The sequence below is a fragment of the Pelodiscus sinensis genome, chromosome 8 (assembly GCF_049634645.1).
Source record: "Pelodiscus sinensis isolate JC-2024 chromosome 8, ASM4963464v1, whole genome shotgun sequence".
Taxonomy (NCBI): Eukaryota; Metazoa; Chordata; order Testudines; family Trionychidae; genus Pelodiscus; species Pelodiscus sinensis.
Window position 1 is genome coordinate 12,318,966 of NC_134718.1, and position 18,901 is coordinate 12,337,866.

The 18,901-nt window shown below is 43.6% G+C and overlaps 1 protein-coding gene across 1 annotated transcript in view; it reads right to left on the reverse strand.

Annotated features, from left to right (window-relative positions):
• ZCCHC24 (zinc finger CCHC-type containing 24) overlaps positions 1 to 18,901 on the reverse strand; it is a 176,967-nt gene that overhangs the window by 8,266 nt on the left and 149,800 nt on the right. The window contains exon 3 of the mRNA XM_075934759.1: positions 13,254 to 13,418. Coding sequence (XP_075790874.1) covers positions 13,254 to 13,418 — 165 coding nt within the window. The remainder of the gene's footprint in view (positions 1 to 13,253; positions 13,419 to 18,901) is intronic.

Consider the following 18,901-nt stretch of genomic DNA (forward strand, 5'->3'; position numbering starts at 1 on the left):
TCATTTAAAATGCAAAACACCCACACTGTATATCAAAGCAAGGCAGATTGTTTGAAAGACCTGATAGGTACAAAGGTGACAGAGACATAAAGATGAAACAATATAGTCTATCGTTTAAAATGGGGATCATGAATAAAGGCAGCTTCTTTGGCTTTCCAAGAGTGTACTTAAAAGGCAGACTGTTTGCTTAATGACTTGCAATGAAGAAGACTATGAGTGTTTCAGAGAACTCTGGATAATGATAGTGAATGACAGTGAAATATGAAAATAAGCCAAAGATTTTCCACTGTGTTAGGAACAGAAACTTGCTGCTGACATCTAAAAATATTATTCTTGGGGAGGGAAGTGGAGAAATATAAAATAGATATTTAACCCTGGTCACTATTCTGATTCATTCCCAAATCCTCACTCTGATCTTTTCTGAAGCAATAAAATGTTAAGAGCATTTGATGTTCTAAATTATTGAGATTTCTAAATTAATAGAAACTAACTAGATGCTCATGATGGTCTCTTCTGGCTTAAAGCCTATGAGATTATTAGTTTAAATATCTGCTCTTCATTCCAGGCCAAACCAAAAAGGCCATTAGAAACTTATAGTGCAGGTAGTAACAACCCGAAGTTGAAGGGGTACATTTTACTGCACTCTTAGGCTATGTCTAAACCACATCCCTTTTTCGAAAGAGGGATGTAAATTAGGCAGATTGAAAGTGTAAATGAAGCGGGGATTTAAATATCCTGCGCTTCATTTGCATAATTGTGTCACGGCATTCTTTAGAAAAAGGATATTTCGAAAGTGAAATCGCCATCTAGACACGGTTCAAAAAAACCCACCCCTTTTTCGAAAGACCCGCGTCTAGACGGAGGTTTCACTTTTGAAATACCCTTTTTCGAAAGAACGCCATGACGCAATTATGCAAATGAAGCGCGGGATATTTAAATCCCTGCTTCATTTACACTTTCAATCTGCCTAATTTACATCCCTCTTTCGAAAGACGGATGTGGTTTAGACATGCCTTTAAAGAAGAATAAAATAAACCAAACTCTACTATATTCTACTTAGTCTCAAAAAAGATAATTCTAACTTCTTGTTGTGTTCATCCTTGTTTCTGACTCTTGAGATGAACCTTTTCACTGAGTTGATTTTCAAGCTGGACACTAAGAACTTGGGCTTAAATAAAGTTATTAACTGGTTAACACCCTACAAAGGCAATTTCCCTCACCTTTGATATTCCCATTTCCACATCAAATACTATGAATGGGACACGTCCAACCTGACATAATTAGCTTCATTAACACTGGTCCTACAACTGACAGGTAACTGCTTTTACTGTTATATAGACCATGGATTCTGTAACTTCCACTCCAACTCATCCGATGAAGAGGGTTTTACTCACAAAAACTCATGATCTAATATATTTGTTAGTCTCTAAGGTGCCACAGGACTGCTCATTATTTTCATTGATTGCCTTTCACACATAGTAATAATAGCAAATGGATTAATTCTATGGAGATTGCCAATAGTTTGTTCATCCCTTTCTCTAGAGTACATTGCCCAATGCTTTGTCCACTCAGGCCAGATTTTCAACTGGTATAAATATGCATAGTTCCATTTACTTTAAGGGACTATCACAGGATTAAACTTAATCACAGATGTCAGTACTTTACTGTATCAAGTACAGTGTTCTCAGCATTCAAAGCCTATGAAAAATTCCCACTGACTTCAACAGGCTTTGAATCAGCCTATTAATGAATTCCTGAGGAACAGAGCATTAGTATTTGGGATGAGAACTCAGGAACTTGAATTCTATCCCTGTGCTCATTTCATGAGGCCACACTGTGGTTCTGCCAGCCTAGTAGTGGCTAGCAATATACAGAGGGGGAGATGACAGTTTTTCCCAATTAAAACCAGACCTTGCATTGCTTATTCACCTTGGTAACTTGGTTTTATTTATTTTAATTGGGAGAAACTGTCATCTGTTCCTCTATTCCCCCCAAAGATTTTTTTCACACGTCAGCCAAAGAAGTGTGTTAGGTAATATATATTTTTTCTGAAGTGTGACCCCCAACTGCAATACAGTCTAAGTTGAGGTTCAGACACTACAAGAGTTAATTTGTGCCCCCAGAGAACCGCTTCTGAGACCTTTGAAATGCTACCCTTAAAACAGAGTAGCCATTCGGCATGGCTCCGATTGCTTCTGCATGATAGCTGTGCTCTGATTAAAGAGCAAAATACAGCAGTTATCATGTTTATTGATATAAGACATATTTTTTTTTAAACACAAGGCCTCGGGAATAGTTTTTCCTGGAAATAGTGCAAAGGCCGTTGGGAATGCCTTAGAGTGCCAAGAGTTTCTTGGACTGCTGTCAGAAACAATACCTCTTCGTGGTTTGTGTTCCCTCTGTAATGACTGAGCTCAGCTTCTTTGGCCTGGGAGACACTTAGATTTCAGAAATGTTATTGTTACCAGTACGTTACGACATACAGACAGGGGAGAGAAGGGTTATGAGCACAGGAAACCAGGTTGCTTGGGGCCAGCTGGAAGGCACAGAGCAGGTTAGGGCTACATTTCTGATGAGGCTAGAGGGCTGTGTCTCCAGAAACTACACTGTGTACATTGCATCCAAAAAAAAGTGTTGATCCAACATTTAAATGCACTGAAGGGCTTGGGTCTGGTGTGTATCTAAATTATTTGCTGTTTAAATTAATCTGCTCCATTTCTATTATTTTTGTGTATCTCTAGTAATGGTAAAACAAATATTTCATAACCAAAAATGTGGAGAGAGAAAAGATGAAAACAGTTTTCCTTTTACACCATGTAAAAGGCCCAGAAGGGTGTAAAGAGGCACTCAACGCCCTGTGTATAGCAAGAGCAGAATTCCCCTACTACAGACATAGTGCAGTCCAACTATAAGCCTGCTTCCTGAGGTTCTGAGAGATGCATCTGGACAGAAGGGGGAATAATGGTTTGAGGGAAGGAACTGTTGAGGGCAAGCTGTAAAGACTCTGAGGCTAAAGTCCAGGGAATACGTCTGCTCTTCTGCTTTTTTTTGGTGGAAGAGTAGACGTGCTCTTTCGGAAGCCCTGTCTTCCTCCTCCCATGAGGAAGAAGGGCTCTTCCGAAAGAGGAGGCTTTCCAAAAAAGCCTCTTCTGAAAAAACTATCGGAAAAAGGTATGCAAATTGCGTACCTTTTCCCGATAGATCACTGTAGTGTAGACATAGCCTGAGCTAGCAGCTGTAATGTAGACAAGCCCACAGAGATATTTAAGCAGTACAAGTGCTTCAGCAATGTAGACACTGCACACTGGAAAGAGTTTTTCTGTCATTGGCACAAATCCCTCCATTTGAGAGAGTGGATGAAAGCATTCTTCCATAAATCTAGATGCATCTACCAGTAGGGTTGCCAGCTGGTTTAACCAAAAATACCGAACACTCCCCCAAAAAACCACTGGGGAAAAAATTCTATTGAGGGAAAAAAAAAGGGGGAGACCAAAGTTGGTGAGCAAAAAACCAAAAAAGGACCCGGAGCGTTATTAAACAAAATAACAACAACAACAAAACCTCCCCAAACCCCCACAGCATTAAAAAAAAGCAAGACCCTTTAAGTGCATGCAGCATCAGAATAGGGATTGGAAGAGCAAAGCGGTTGAGCACTAAGACCCAGGGAAGACATTGCTTCCCCTTGCTTCAGGTCTTTAGGCTTTTTGCTGGCAGCCATCTTCTTTTATTGGTCGAGCCAGAAGGCAGCCTCCCTGCGGAACCAGGTAAGCAGGGGATCTGTGGGAATGGAGGTCTGGGGGGAGAAGGGGGCATGGACTGGATCCAGTTGCAGAGCGTGTTGTAGGGTTGCCAGGTGTCCGGTATTTTCTGATTTTTTTTACCAGACAGGAGGCGAAAATACCAGACTGTCTGGGTCAGTACCGGACACCTGGCAATCCTATCTACTAGAATGGGTTAGCTTGACCTAACTATATTGCACATGGCATGACATTTTTCACAGCTATGAGCAATGTAGCTCTAGGTCAACCTAACTTTCAGGTGTAGACCAGGCCTAAGTTATGTCAAGAGCCTCCTCACCTCCTCAGCACCCCAAGAACAGAAAGGCACAGAGGTGGCTTAAAGATATCACAGTCCCCTGCTCTGGGCTGCAAGTTCTGTGTTGCACCGCTTCAAGGCCTATCAGGGCCTCTGACTTCTTTGATCACAAGTGCCGGGGGCTGGAAAAATAAAACACCAAGAAGTAGAGAAGATAAAATAAAATATAGCAATAATTTCTCCATTGGGAAAATGGCTTTTTGTTTTCTGAATGATTTCATGGGGAAAATACCCATTTTTTTTCCACTGAATTTTTTCAAGTTTTTATTGAAAATCTGAAACTGTTTCAAACGGAAGAAACTGGAGGTTTGGGTGTTTTTGTTTTTTCAGTGAGCACCCATTTTTGTAATTGAAAAATATCTAGTTTTTCACATACATTTTTCTTTGTGTCTGTGTGGGGTGTGGAAGGAGGAGGAAATTCTGATCTTCTCTACTGAGAATAACATGAAACAAAGCTGAAGTGATTCCATATTTAAACTGCAAGATTTGCTTCCTCAATTAACTTTTAATTGAAGCCTTTTGATAACCCACATTCAGCATTTTCAGATTATAATCCCACCCCGAGTAAGTAAATAATTAACCGAACAAAACACCAACAACAAATGAAAATGAATGAACTGTTAGAAACATGAGGTGAGTCTGCACCAGCAATGGAAGGATTATCAGGGGCAATGTACTGCTCCTTAGCATTACCTGACTATAAGCAGTAATTTACAGTCACAGAGGTGTGGGCGCTCCAGTGGATCTAAGATCACGGTGCTATGTCTCAAAGAGTTCAGAGTCCGGCACACTGAAAAGGGGTCCTCTGTTTGTGGATCTACCCCTGCCTGTGTGTGTGTGGAGGCTGTGTGAAGAGAGGACTGTTAAGGTGCAGAGCCCATGTGGAGACAAAATGTCTCCTGGATAGCCAAAGAGATCTTCCTGTCTGGGGACATGCTTCAAGGTCTTTCCCGTATGAGGACAAACTCTAGTACTTCTTTGGGCTGGTATGAGGGGCTCTTCAAAGGGAGGTCTTCATGGTTGCTCACTTCCCCCCTCAAAGGCTGTACCATGGACTAGATATGACCTGCCCTGTTTGCAGAGTTTTATTTTTAGGTGTCTATAATTACCTTGTTTGGCTAAGAGAACATGCTGATTTGTGGCAAGCTATGAAATAATAACAGCACAAAGGGAGAAGGCCAGCCAAGCCCTGGCTCATAATACGAATAGGAAGGGGAACTTAATGAAATTCAAATGTAAGTGAACAAACAGCATGCAATTAACCCAGGGGATTAATTGTTTCAAGGTCTTAATGAGGTAAATAGATTAGCATGGTTTAAATAAAGGATTAGACATGTATGAATAAAAACAGACTCCACAATTACACCAGACAGGATAACAGTTACAATGGTTGTAATCCTTAAGTGGTCAGAAATTTCCCTCATGACACTAGTTTGGGTAGGAATGGTATCCCTAGCCTCTGTTTCTCTGGAGGTAGGTGACAGAACAGGATTTACAGGATTTACCTGTTGTGATCCCTCCCTCGGGGGCATCTGGTATTGGCCACTGTCTTGGCCACTGTCAGCAGACAAGAACTGGGCTAGGTGGACCTTTGGTCTGACCCAGTATGGCTGTTCTTATGTTCTTAGTATTTACACATGTATCATTACAGGTTTGTTCTCACTTTTCTCTGAAGGATCCAGTAATGCCCACAGTCAGACCATTGGCCTGTTCAAACACAGCAGTTCCTATGTCAACTTTAAACACAATTAACACTCTTATGCAGTGTGTACACAATTTGTCTGTAGTGTCAGTACACATGATCATAGGGTGTAGCTCCATCACTCTTGTTATGCAGCAATGATTTTAGCTTATGAGAATGAAATTATTATATATATATATATAGAGAGAGAGAGAGAAATGAACTGGAAAGGACTTTGAGAGATCATTGAGTCCAGTCCCCTGCCCTCACAGCAGGACCAAGTACCATCCCTGACAAATTTGCCCCAGATCCCTAAATGGCCCCCTCAAGGATTGAGCTCACAAGGCTGAGTTTAGCAGGCCAATGCTCAAACCACTGAGCTATCCTTCCCCTGTTAGGAAATGTTGTGCTACAAAGCCAAAAGAAAATAAGCAGAATCAATCACATCAGAAGTGTAAGCAATATTAAGAAGTAGGGAAGTTTGCATACAGCTGACATATTTCTGCATTTCTACTAACCGATTTTAAAAAAAGCTCCCCCATGTTTAACTATGCCCTCCGATTCGGAGGACACATTATTAATGGGGCAAGTAGCTTTGAAACAATAGTCCCGTTGTCACTGGACAGCACCACGTTAGTAGGAGTAAGCTCTTCGTTATTTACTGTATTCTTGCACAGTGCCTAGCAAATGGAGCCCGACTTAGTTGTGGCCTTAAGGAAATACCACAATAAAAATATTAATAACAACAATAGGAGATGGCCGTGTGCAAAACCTAACTGGCATTTTGTGAGGCAGAACTGATGCAGCCTGTTAATTTGGTGTGAAAGAGACACACATTGTGGTCTCTCATGGTCAGGGACGCTGACAGACGGGAGAGGAGAAAGGAGCCTGATGATTTAAAAGGGTCCGAGGCCACCGCTACCTGAGCAGCTGCAGTGGCTGGAGCCCCTGGTGACGTGCACCCCCCAGTCCTGCTAATTTTGCCTGTGTCTCCTTCTGGGGGGCCCAGAGCCAGCCCCTAAAGGGCCCAGAGACATCTCTCATCGGCCCTGCTTATCGTTGCTTTAATTCTTGCTCTTTTTTCTTGGGGGGAACAAGTCATTAAGACTGGAAATATCTGGTTACTCTTTATGTAGAGACATAAACATTCGTATGCTGTTAGGCCAGTGGCTAGCACAACGAAGCGAGATGTGGTTATGGCTGTGTTAATGCCCTTTTGTATAGGTCTGTGTTGCTTAATGTTATTCTATTGCTATCTCTTGATAACTGTGCAAGTGAAGTGCTGCTATGGTCCAAAAAGTAATTTTGGTTCAAATGCCATTTGATGGTACTTTTTTCCAGCTTCTTATATTTCTTGTCAGCTGGATCGAGGCAGTTTACTCCCAAACAATTTTACTCATGACTTCATGCTCTTAGGGTAAAACACAAAGTTCACCCCACTGACAAAATTACCTTTCTGAGTGATCCATACAAGCCAGAGCCTGGATTTTTGGATTTCATGGAGAATTTATTTACACAATGCATTTATTTTCGGTCCAAGGGAATAAATTCCTAACAGCTGGAAGAAAATGGTCTCCAACAAGACATGTCAGTAACCCAGCTGGCTGATTTTGTACCACTGCAACAGCTGTCATCACAGACAGCAAGGTAGCAAGCCAGAAGGTCAAAGACATGGCTTGACAGGAGGCCAACCAGGAAGAAACCATGGACACAGATGATGCTATAAGAGTGTAAGGGGAGAAAATGAACACTCAGAGCTTGCATCTGGGCTGTGATGCTGCCAAGAATGCCAAGAGGGTGGTTATGGGGACTGGCTCTACTTCTTGGGCACACTGACAAGCAACGTAAATGGCAGCAAAATCCAATTCATGAGCAAGAAGAAAACGTAGGGCCAAGTGCCTCTTGGAAAAGGCAATTTTAATGTTTTTCCCCCCAAACCAGAATTCAAGTGACTGTCCAGTAAATCGTCTGCAGCGGTATCAGGGTGGGCTCTGTCAGGGTATGTCTACACAGCATCGTTATTTTGGAATAACTGATGTCATTTTGAAATAACAAAATGTGTGTCTACCCAGTAAATCATTACTGTACATGGTAATATGCAAACATTGAGATTTATTCAAGATGTATTGAGAAGACTTATTTAATTTGGACAGATAGGGTATTTGAAATAATGGGACAAGACTGCATGGAGACCCTTTCTGTGGGCAGCCGGCATGGGAACTCAATGGGTTATAAGGAGCAAAGAGCAGGTGGTCAGCTCATGGAATTGTGGCTGTTCCAAGCAACAAGGACCAAATGCTGAAATGTGAGAAGACAAAAAGAGGCTGCAGACCATATGAAGCCAGCAGAAGCTCTGGAGAGGATGGAAGAAAGGATACATAGGTGAGAACAGTTATGGCAAGCTTGAAAGTTGAGAACAATTATGTTTGTATTTGACACCCAGTTTGCGAAGACTCAATGTAACAATGTTAAAAAAGTGTGAGTGTTGTCCAAAAAGTAACTTTTTTATTAATTTGTGGAATTATTCTGCCATAGCATCAGAACACAGCAGCCAGCATAACACATTTGGTTATAAAATCTTCAGGGGGTAGCCAAGTTAGTCTGTACAGAATAAACTTAAAAAACAACCATCTACATGTTTTGTTAGTCTTTCAAGTGCTACCAGATTATTTTTGTTGTTTTTTAAGTTTACATTTAGTTATGTTTACTGTTTTATTTTAGTTCTAATTTCACTGATAGTGCGTGTATGAGATAAAGGCTACCAAAAATGGATGGCAGGATCCATGAAAAACAAAAACAGCTGTTAATCATTATCATTGTATTTGCAATATTTCCTGTACGTGGTATGGGAAATACTAAAAATATGGCAAATATACAATAAGCATAGATGATTAATTATGCCTGTTGTTTTAATAGTATTTGCTCCTTTACATATCACAAAGAGGAAGGATCACCAAGTGAAATTAATTGGTTGCAGGTTTAAAACAAACAAAAGGAAGTACTTCTGTACACAATGCACTGTTAACCTGTGAAACTCCTTGCCAGAGGATGTTGTGAAGTCCAAGACTATAATAGGTTTCAAAAAAGAGCTAGATAAATTCACGGAGGAAAGGTCCATCAATGGCTCTTAGCAATTATGGGCAGGAATGTCCCTAGTCTCTGTTTGTCAGAAGCTAGCAATGGTCGATATGGGATGGATTGCTTGATGATTCCCTGTTCTGTTTATTTCCTCTGAGGCACCTGGTATTGGTCACTGTCAGAGGACAGGAGACTGGGCTAAATGGACCTTTGGTCTGACCCGTTATGGCCATTCTTATGTTCTAAATTGATGTAAAATGCCACTATGTAAGCAAGGATACATCCACACCTTGAATTCTGCATGCACTTCTGGTCTTTCCATCTCAAAGGAGTTACATTAGTATTGTAAAAGGTAAAGAAAAAGGCAACAAAATGGTTAAGGGTGTGGAACACCTTCCATATAAGGAGAGATTAGAAGGACTGGGACTGTTCATGTTAGAAAAGGGACAACTAACAAGAAATCATGAACGGTGTCAGGAAAGTGTATAAGGAAGTATTATTTATCCCTTCACGTCAACGAAAACGAGGGGTGACCCACTGAAAATAGTAGGCAGCAGGTTCAAACAAACAACAAAAAATGCTTCTTCATGCCATCATGCACAGTCAACCTTTGGAACTTGTTGCCAGGGGATGTTATGAAGGCCAAAACTATAAGAGGGTTTGAAAAAGAGCTAGCTAAGTTTATGGAGGATAGGTCCATCAATAGCTCTTCACCAAGGTGGCCCCTGGGATGCCATCCTTAAATCTCTGACTGGCAGCAGTGGGGATAGGACAATGGGATGGGCCACTGAAAAATGCTCTCTGTTCTTTTCCTCTAAGTCATCTGGCACTGTCCACTGTCAGAAGACAAGGGCATGGTCTGACCCAGTATGAGCATTCTTATGTTCTAATTAATGGAAGTCATGAGTGGTTTTGTGTAACTATTTTTAAGGCCAAGTCTCCCCATGCCTGGCCTCCCTGATAATGCCCAAGCAGGGGCGGATATAGGGCAGGGCGAGCGCCCGTGCTTCAAAAAGCCCCGCGCATGCGCCGTGGTGCCACCGCGCATGCGTATAGAGTCACTGCGCATGCGCCGTGGCAAAAGGGGGGGGCCCGCGGAATTATGCTGCCCGGGGGCCCCGCAAAACGGTCTTCTGCCCCTGTGCCTGAGGCTGGGTCCCTTGGGGACAGGGTGCCATTTTTTGAGGAGTAACGTTAGTTTGAACCATGGGGTTTCATTCGAACTAATGCGTGCCAGAGCACACTTCCTGGTTCGAATCAGCTGTTGAATGGAATAACGCGCAGGCGAGATTATGCTAATGAAGTGCAGGATATTTAAATCCCTGCTTCATTAGCAATTTTGGTAGGCTACATTTGCATCCCTAGCTCGAACTAGGGAGCAAGTGTAGACATACCATATGTGAGCATACCACTGATTTATATAAAGGCAATATGATTTTTTCTGTCTTATCTATCCCTTTCCTAATGTGTCCCATAATCCTGTTGAGTTTCTTTCTTCCTTTTTTTTTTTTAATTGCCACTAGGCATTTTTACTCAACTATCCACAATGACTTCAAGATCTCTTTATTGATGGGTTCAGCTAATTTAGACCCCATCATTTCGTATGCGCATTTGGGATTATATTTTACCATGTGCATTACTTTGCATTTATCAACCAACATTGAGTTTCATCTGCTATTGTGTTGCCCAGTCAGCTAAAGTGTTGTAAAATCCCTTTGTAACTCTTTGCAGTCTGCTTTGGATTTAATGATTTGCAAACCACTGATTTGCATGTTCCAACACTGTTATTGTGTGTGCAAATAAAATGCACACATACTTTACTTCACAGCCTTTGGAATATGGGGCTTTAAAAAAATCAAGCCTTAGTCATTTAGATTTACTAATCTTTCTTTTCCCCTAAAAAACCCTCCAAAACTACCCCTCTACACACTTAATTGTTTATGGGCCTCTCGAAAAATACTGGATTATTTGGATCAGAGGACAAGTAACGGGATATATAATGTGTTCCACAAAGCATTAAGGACCTTAATTAAGGACCCACTACGAATCCTTATTATGCTTTCTGATGTGTAGCCTGCCACATATGGGGGATGCCCCTTTGGCAACTAACTACTCTAAGTCATTTCTGGGGCATCTAGCATCCTGACAATGCTTTCAGGGTCATCTAATGATCGTTAGTTCACTTTAATGACAGTCAAGGTAGGATGCTGAATCATGCAGTCCACATGAGCTGTCTTTTGCTTAACTCATCTACATAAAGAGTCCCATATAACCTCGTGTTAGGAACCAGGGTTTTCCCTATCTATGTGGCCCTAAAGACTGGGCTGCCATGCACGTGTTAAATGATTCTGTGGCTCAATTTGGATTTGTAAAGCAACTTTAGATGTCTAAATACTACTAAATATTTGGGCCAAAGAGACTGGCCACTGGCACTGCTGCAGGTGGATGTGCTGGAGCTGAGATCTGGGGCCAATGCAGCGCAGCTGGTCCTGCCTGCCAGCCATGTACCCTCCCTGCCACCTGGACCTCATCAGATTCCTGTCAGCCAGCTCCATGCAGGTGGCAGTCCGGTTAACTGGTTACCAAGTAAGCCTGGTTACCAAGTAAGCCATCTGGTCAGCCTAACACTTACCGTGTAACCAGTTAACCTTTTACACCTCTAAGCTAAGCAGGAATAAAGATGGTGTCAGGGAGAGGAGAATCATTCATATTAGGAGTCCCATTGCTATTATTATGTTTTATCATAGTATCTCCCTTGTGGATAAGGGAGAAGCGGTGGATGTCATATACCTAGACTTTAGTAAGGCACTTGATACGGTCTTGCATGATATTCTTATTGATAAACTAGGCAAATATAACTTAGATAGGGCCACAATAAGGTGGGTGCATAATTGGCTGGATAACCGTAGTCAGAGAGTTGTTGTTAATGGTTCTACATCCTGCTGGAAAGGGATAACAAGTGGAGTTCCTCAAGGGTCTGTTTTGGGACCCGTACTGTTCAATATCTTCATCAATGATGTAGATATTGGGATAGAGAGTACGCTTATTAAGTTTGCAGATGATACCAAACTGGGTGGGGTTGCAACTTCTTTGGAGGATAGGGACATAATTCAAAATGACCTTAGCAAGTTAGAGAAATGGTCAGAGGTAAACAGGATGAGGTTTAATAAAGAGAAATGCAAAGTGCTCCACTTAGGAAGGAACAATCAGTTCCATACATACAAGATGGGAAGCGACTGTCTAGGAAGGAGCATGGCGGAAAGAGATCTAGGGGTCGTAGTGGACCACAAGTTGAATATGAGTCAACAGTGTGATGCTGTTGCAAAAAAAGCAAATATGATTCTAGGTTGTATCAACAGGTGTGTTGTAAGCAAAACTCATGAAGTCATTCTGCCGCTCTACTCTGCACTAGTTAGGCCTCAGCTGGAGTACTGTGTCCAGTTCTGGGCGCCACATTTCAAGAAAGATGTGGAGAAATTGGAAAGGGTACAGAGAAGAGCGACAAGAATGATTAAAGGTTTAGAGAACATGACCTATGAAGCCAGGCTTCATGAACTGGGCTTGTTTAGTTTGGAAAAAAGAAGATTAAGGGGGGACATGATAGCGGTTTTCAAATATCTAAAAGGGTGTCACAAGGAGGAAGGAGAAAATTTGTTCCTCTTGGTTTCTGAGGACAGGACAAGGAGTAATGGGCTTAAAGTGCAGCAGGGGAGGTTTAGATTGGACATTAGGAAAAAATTCCTAACTGTCAGGGTGGTCAAATATTGGAATAAATTGCCAAGGGAGGTGGTGGAATCTCCCTCTCTGGAGATATTTAAGAACAGGTTAGATAGACATCTGTCAGGGATGGTGTAGACGGAGCTTGGTCCTGCCTTGAGGGCGGGGGGCTGGACTCGATGACCTTTTGAGGTCCCTTCCAGTCCTATTATTCTATGATTCTATCTCAAAGGTCCCATTCAGGGTTGGGGCCACAGTGCATTGTTCACTCTATAAAGACCTATTGTTTCCAATCTGGAGGCGTTTTCCAATGAAGAGCAGGGCGCCTACATTTGGAAACCCTGAGACCATGATCGGCAAGCTCGTTAAGACCGTGAGCAAAAGACATCAGACTAGATAATCTGCTGGTCCCTTCTGGTTTTGCATGCTATGACACTGCATCTTGTTTGCATATAACTTGTCATAAAAACCATGATAATATTTGCTGCAAATACGTAGCTAGATGAATTTAAATTGCTTGTTTGTGTTCACTAGGAATAAAAACCTGCCCGTGACAAGGCTTGTCCGTACACTGTCCCCCCAAGTTTCAATCTGGACCCACCCCGATTTACAGGTCAGCTCAGAAGTCTCTTGATTCCATTCCTGTATCTCCAGAGGTCACACTGCATAGCAGCCACCCTACCTGTTTGTGAGGATAAACATTGATGTGACACTTGATACATTCTTGTCCCATGTTAGCCCAGGAGTTTCCACTCATCCATTTTCTCTTGCACTTGGGGCACTTGTATTCACCAAAGCACCGTTTCTTGCCCTGGTACGGGGTCAGACCTTCTCCTTTTGGACGAGCCTAAATTACAACAAAAAGGAAAAGTAAGTACTCATTATCCGAGAGCAAATCGATAGAAAAGAATGTTCAATCAGGAAGTTCATAACAATCGGATTCAGTGCCCCTCCACAAATGGTTAGTGAACACAAGACTTCAATTTTACCAGTACTGACGGATCTAAATAGCTATGAAGTACTCACCAAATAGCTCTAAAATGACATAAAAAGGATATTTAAAATTCTATGATCAGCAGTTACTGTTCTGACAATAAGATCTATTCCATTACAGCAGAATAGTGTCTGATGACGATAGTCCATCAACTTTCCAATCCAATCTCCACAATTTTCTCTTAAGAAACGTAATAAATCACACCGAACCATGCTTGTGATTGTTCTGTACTGCGCATCCTTTATATTAGGATAATAATGGTTTTTGCATATCCTCAGCACCTTGCATTCAAAGATGCCAAAGCTCTTTCCAAACAAGAATTAGAGAGCGAGCGAGCACGCAACTTGCTCCCACTTTATAGGCAGGTAAATGGAGGCACAAATGCTAAGTGAATTGACCAAGTTCATGGAATGAGTCCGTGGCAAAGATGGAGCACCACAAATCTGAACTCCCAGACTGCTACTTTCAACTGCTAGTCAGTATGTCTTAAGCACATATAGGCTGTGTCTACACTGCACCCCTTTTCCGGAAAAGGGATGCAGATTAGACACTTTGGAATAGCAAAATACGCGGGGGATTTAAATATCTCCCGCGGTATTTGCATTAACATGGCTGCCGCTTTTTTCCGGCTTGGGGATAAGCCGGAGAAAAGCGCCAGTGTAGACGTGATTCTCTGGAAAATAAGCCCCTTTCCGGAGGATCTCTTATTCCTACTTGAAAGTCCCCCGCGGATTTTGCTATTCCAAAGTGTCTAATCTGCATCCCTTTTCCGGAAAAGGGGTGCAGTGTAGACACAGCCATAGAGTATCCACCATAGAAGTATCTAGATGCTAACATAGGGAGCGTCTACACAGCACTTATTTCGAAATACAGGCAGTCCCCGGGTTACGTACAAGATAGGGACTGTAGGTTTGTTCTTAAGTTGAATCTGTATGTAAGTCGGAACTGGCGTCCAGATTCAGCCGCTGCTGAAACTGACCGCCAGTTCTGACTTACATACAGATTCAACTTAAGAACCCCAGGCGTCCCCAAGTCAGCTGCTGCTGAAACTGATCAGCAGCTGATTCCAGGAAGCCTGGGGCAGAGCAACTCTGCCTCGGGCTTCCTGTAGTCAGCCGCTGGTCAGTTTCAGCAGCAGCTAACTTGGGGACGCCTGGGGTAGGGCAGCTCAGGTTCTGCTGGGTTGCTCCAGTAGCGCGGCCGCTCCTTGGCGCTACTGGACCAACCCAGCAGCACCCCAGCTGCTCTGCCCCAGGCGTCCTGATTCAGCCACTGCTGAAACTGATCAACAACGGCTGAATCAGGACTCCTGGGGCTGAGCAGCTGGGGTGCTGTCGGGTTGGTCCAGTAGCGCCAAGGAGCGGTGCTGCGGGACCAACCGGCAGCGCCCCACCTGCTCTACCACAGGCCCCGGGCTTTGCTCCACATCTCCCTGGTCTGCTGAGGGGGGCACTAGCTGCGTCCCCCCAGCAAACCAGGGAGACGCGGAGCAAAGCGGCGGAGGACCCGGGCCGGACTGCGGCGCTTCCAGATCAGCGCCGCGGTCCGGCCCGGGTCCTCCGCCGCTTTGCTCAGCATATCCCTGGTCTGCAGACCAGGGAGACACTGAGCAAAGCCGCGGAGGACCTGGGGCCGGACCCGCGGTGCTTCCAGCTGATCTGGACCCCGGGGCTGGACCCGTAGCCGCTTCCAGATCAGCTGGAAGCGCCACGGGTCGGGCCGGGTCCTGCGCCGCTTTGCTCAGCGTCTCCCTGGTGTGCAGACCAGCAGCAGACCAGGGAGATGGGGAGCAGCTTTTCTCGCCCCGGAAGAGGCGGGCGGCGGGACCAGGTGTCCCGCCACTCGAGTCCTCCGGGGCGAGAAAATCCCTGTTCGTAACTGCGGATCCGACATAAGTCGGATCCGCATAACTCGGGGACTACCTGTAGAGCACTCTTCTTCCTCTGATATCCCTTATTCCTCCTACAATGAGGGTTACAGGAGTTGGAGTAAGAAGTCCTCTAGCTTGACAGTATTTTGACACTATTTCAAAATAACTGCCTGCTGTGTAGAGTGGACTGTTATTCCGGAATAGCAGGAGTTATTTCGAAATAGTGTTACAGTGTAGACGTACCCTTAGGCAGCTCTCATGAATGGTCCCTAAATGGGCTTCAGTTTTCAGAGAGGGCTGTTAGGCCTCTATTCCTATTTGACTCATGACCTCTCTGCTGACCCTCAGAAGAAGGATGTGAATTGTTATATTGGGCATGAAATGCATATTTTTTCCATGAGGTGGTGGGTTGGGATGGGCAGCTTACTTCATACTAGCTATTATATCAGCAGTGTGTACAGATAATCTGAACTTGCTACTAGCCCTGGAGAAGATCCTCATCCATTCCCCATGGCTGTGTTTATTTGCTAGCTGTAGTTAGGAAAGCTTTACTTTTGTTAGTTAGTCTGGATTCATTTGTAAGTCACCCCTATAAGAAATCCTTTAGGTGATGATTTAGCTCTAACAATAAATTGCTACATTGGTTAGGGTTTATTTAATGACAGATCACAATAATTAGAAGCTGAAAGTATGGGGGAGGGGGCGGGAAATGTCTCATAACTCTTAATATGACGAGGCCAGAAATTACAGTTATTTCTCTTGACTACCCTCCTGAGTATATTTCCTTCATTTTATGACTCACAATGATGGGTAGAAAACAATGATTGAAATGTCCTTCATCTAAGAGTATTGGAGATCCACATGGTTTCCATTTTAGATTTTCATTTTCCAATCCCAAGTCCTGGAAACAGTGAATCATGTTTCTCTCTGGGATTGACGGTCTGACAACTACATCATTGCCTCTCATAATGATGTTTACTCTTTTGCCTAAGCTTTTGCTTAACACCCTCTGATGGATTCTAACAGCCTCAGAGTAACCTGAATGCTTTAGGCAACATATGTCCCAATAAAGAAAATGTGGATTCAGTAAAATTATACTTCAGCAGCTGTGTACAGATTCTGTTTGCTTCTGGCCTCGTATAAATTCTGCTCTGGGGCATGTTTTATCTCACATGGGTGAATCTTAAGCCTCCTTGCCTGTTATATTATTTCGAAAATGTGACTGTGATAAATATGCTATTACTTAGGATGGCATGAAGTAATTTCAGCAAGATCTAAGAGTATAAAATGCATTCACACTAGAGTACATCCATATGATCAATTATTGCATAGGACTCCACGTTTTTTTTTCTCCTCATAAAATGTTCCTTCACTAAATACATTAATCTGTTATATCATTGTTAGATGGATGGATTGTCTGGTTTTAAAACGTAATGAAACCTTGGGATTCATAACCTTCAGCATCCAAACCATCCACATGTAAGTATCCCAAAATAGCAATGCCGCGTCTTTAAATGTGCCCATTATTTCAAAATATATTTTGAAATAACAGCTCTTTTAGCGTCCCTGTAACTCTTGTTCCATGAGGATAAAGAGACTTGTCGGCATAGTGCTTTATTTCAAAATTACCTCGAAATAAACTACACAATTTGTGATAGAAATGTAGCCGTGTTAGTCTGGGGTAGTTGAAGCAAAATGCAGGACAATGTAGCACTTTAAAGACTAACAAGATGGTTTATTAGATGATGAGCTTTCGTGGGCCAGACCCACTTCCTCAGATCAAAAAAACTATGTCGCTTATTTTGAGGTAAGGGTTAGAATCTATGTGACAGAAATGCAGCAAATATTTCCAGGTAACTTTTACCTGCAGGTTTCACGTACTGTGGCATTATTGCTGCTTTATTATAATCTATTGGGCTGTGTCTACATTGGCATCCCTTTCCGGAAAAGGGATGCTAATGAGACACTTCGGAATTGCAAATCCGCGGGGGATTTAAATATCCTCCGCGGCATTTGCATTTACATGGCTGCCGCTTTTTTCTGGCTCGGGGTTTTTGCCGGAGAAAAGCGCCAGTGTAGACGCGATTCTCTGGAAAATAAGCCCTTTTCCGGAAGATCCCTTATTCCTTGAAAGTACTTGAAAGTAGGAATAAGGGATCTTCCGGAAAAGGGCTTATTTTCCAGAGAATCGCGTCTACACTGGCACTTTTCTCCGGCAAAAACCCCGAGCCAGAAAAAAGCGGCAGCCATGTAAATGCAAATGCCGCGGAGGATATTTAAATCCCCCGCGGATTTGCAATTCCGAAGTGTCTCATTAGCATCCCTTTTCCGGAAAGGGATGCCAATGTAGACACAGCCTTGATGTCCATTGTTGCAATTTACAAGTGAAAACAATACTTAATTTATTTGCAACACAATAAACTAGTATGTAGGTCACAATATAAACCTATGAGGGTCTTTTCCAAAATGGTTGTTAGTCCTTATGATGAAACTACCAAACATCTAGTGCAGTATTTCTCAAAACTGTAGATTGGGATTCCAAAGTGGGTCAGAACCCTCTGTATGAGGTTGCTAGGGTTGGCTTAGACTTCTTGGGACCCAGAGCTGAATTTGAGGCCCTACTTCCCAGGGCCAACGCTGAGCCCTGGACATTGTGGCTCAGATGACAGGTCCTCTTCTGCGGCTGAAGCCACTGCTCTGGAAGGTGGGACTTGGGCTTTGGCCCCCAACAGCCAGGGCAACGGGGTGTGGGTGGGTTCAGGCAGTAACTTTTGTTGTCAAAAGCAGGCTGTGGTCTCAATGAAGTTGAGAACCCTTGCTCCCATGGGGGGTGGGCAAAATATGGCCCATGGGTTCGGATCCAGCTGCCCAAACATTTTCCTCTGGCCTGCCATGGTAGGGTTGGAGGAAAATGTCCCACGGATCAGCGGGGTGCTTGGGCAGGCTGCTTGCCTGCTGCAGCCCCAGCAACACTGCTCCCAGAAACACTGTGGCTAGCGAGCATGTCTCTGTGTACAACTTGGGGTAGGGAGCAATGGGTCTCCATGCGCTGCCCTCGGCCCCAACACCATCCTCACCGCTCCTATTGAGCAGCATGGGGCCACCACGGCATGCAGCCTGAATGCCCCGCAGTGCCGCTGGCTGGGAATTGCCTTTGGTAAGCCGGAGGCTGTACCTGGCAATCCCTTGTATGTCCCAACCCCCTGCCCCGGGTTCAAAATCCCCTTCTGTACCCGAACTCCCTCCCAGACCCTCTCCTGCGCTCCAGTCTATTCCTGGAGCTCCCTCCTGCCCCTAAACTCCATCCCAGGCCCCCCTCCATTAATATAATAGAAAAGTGCAGCCTGTGACCACTTACCAAAATTCTTGGAATGCCCCCTCCCCGCAAAAATTATTGCCCACCTCTGCTCTACTGCATTTCATAATTGCTACTACAGCAAGGTCCAGGACTGGGACTGTAGATGGT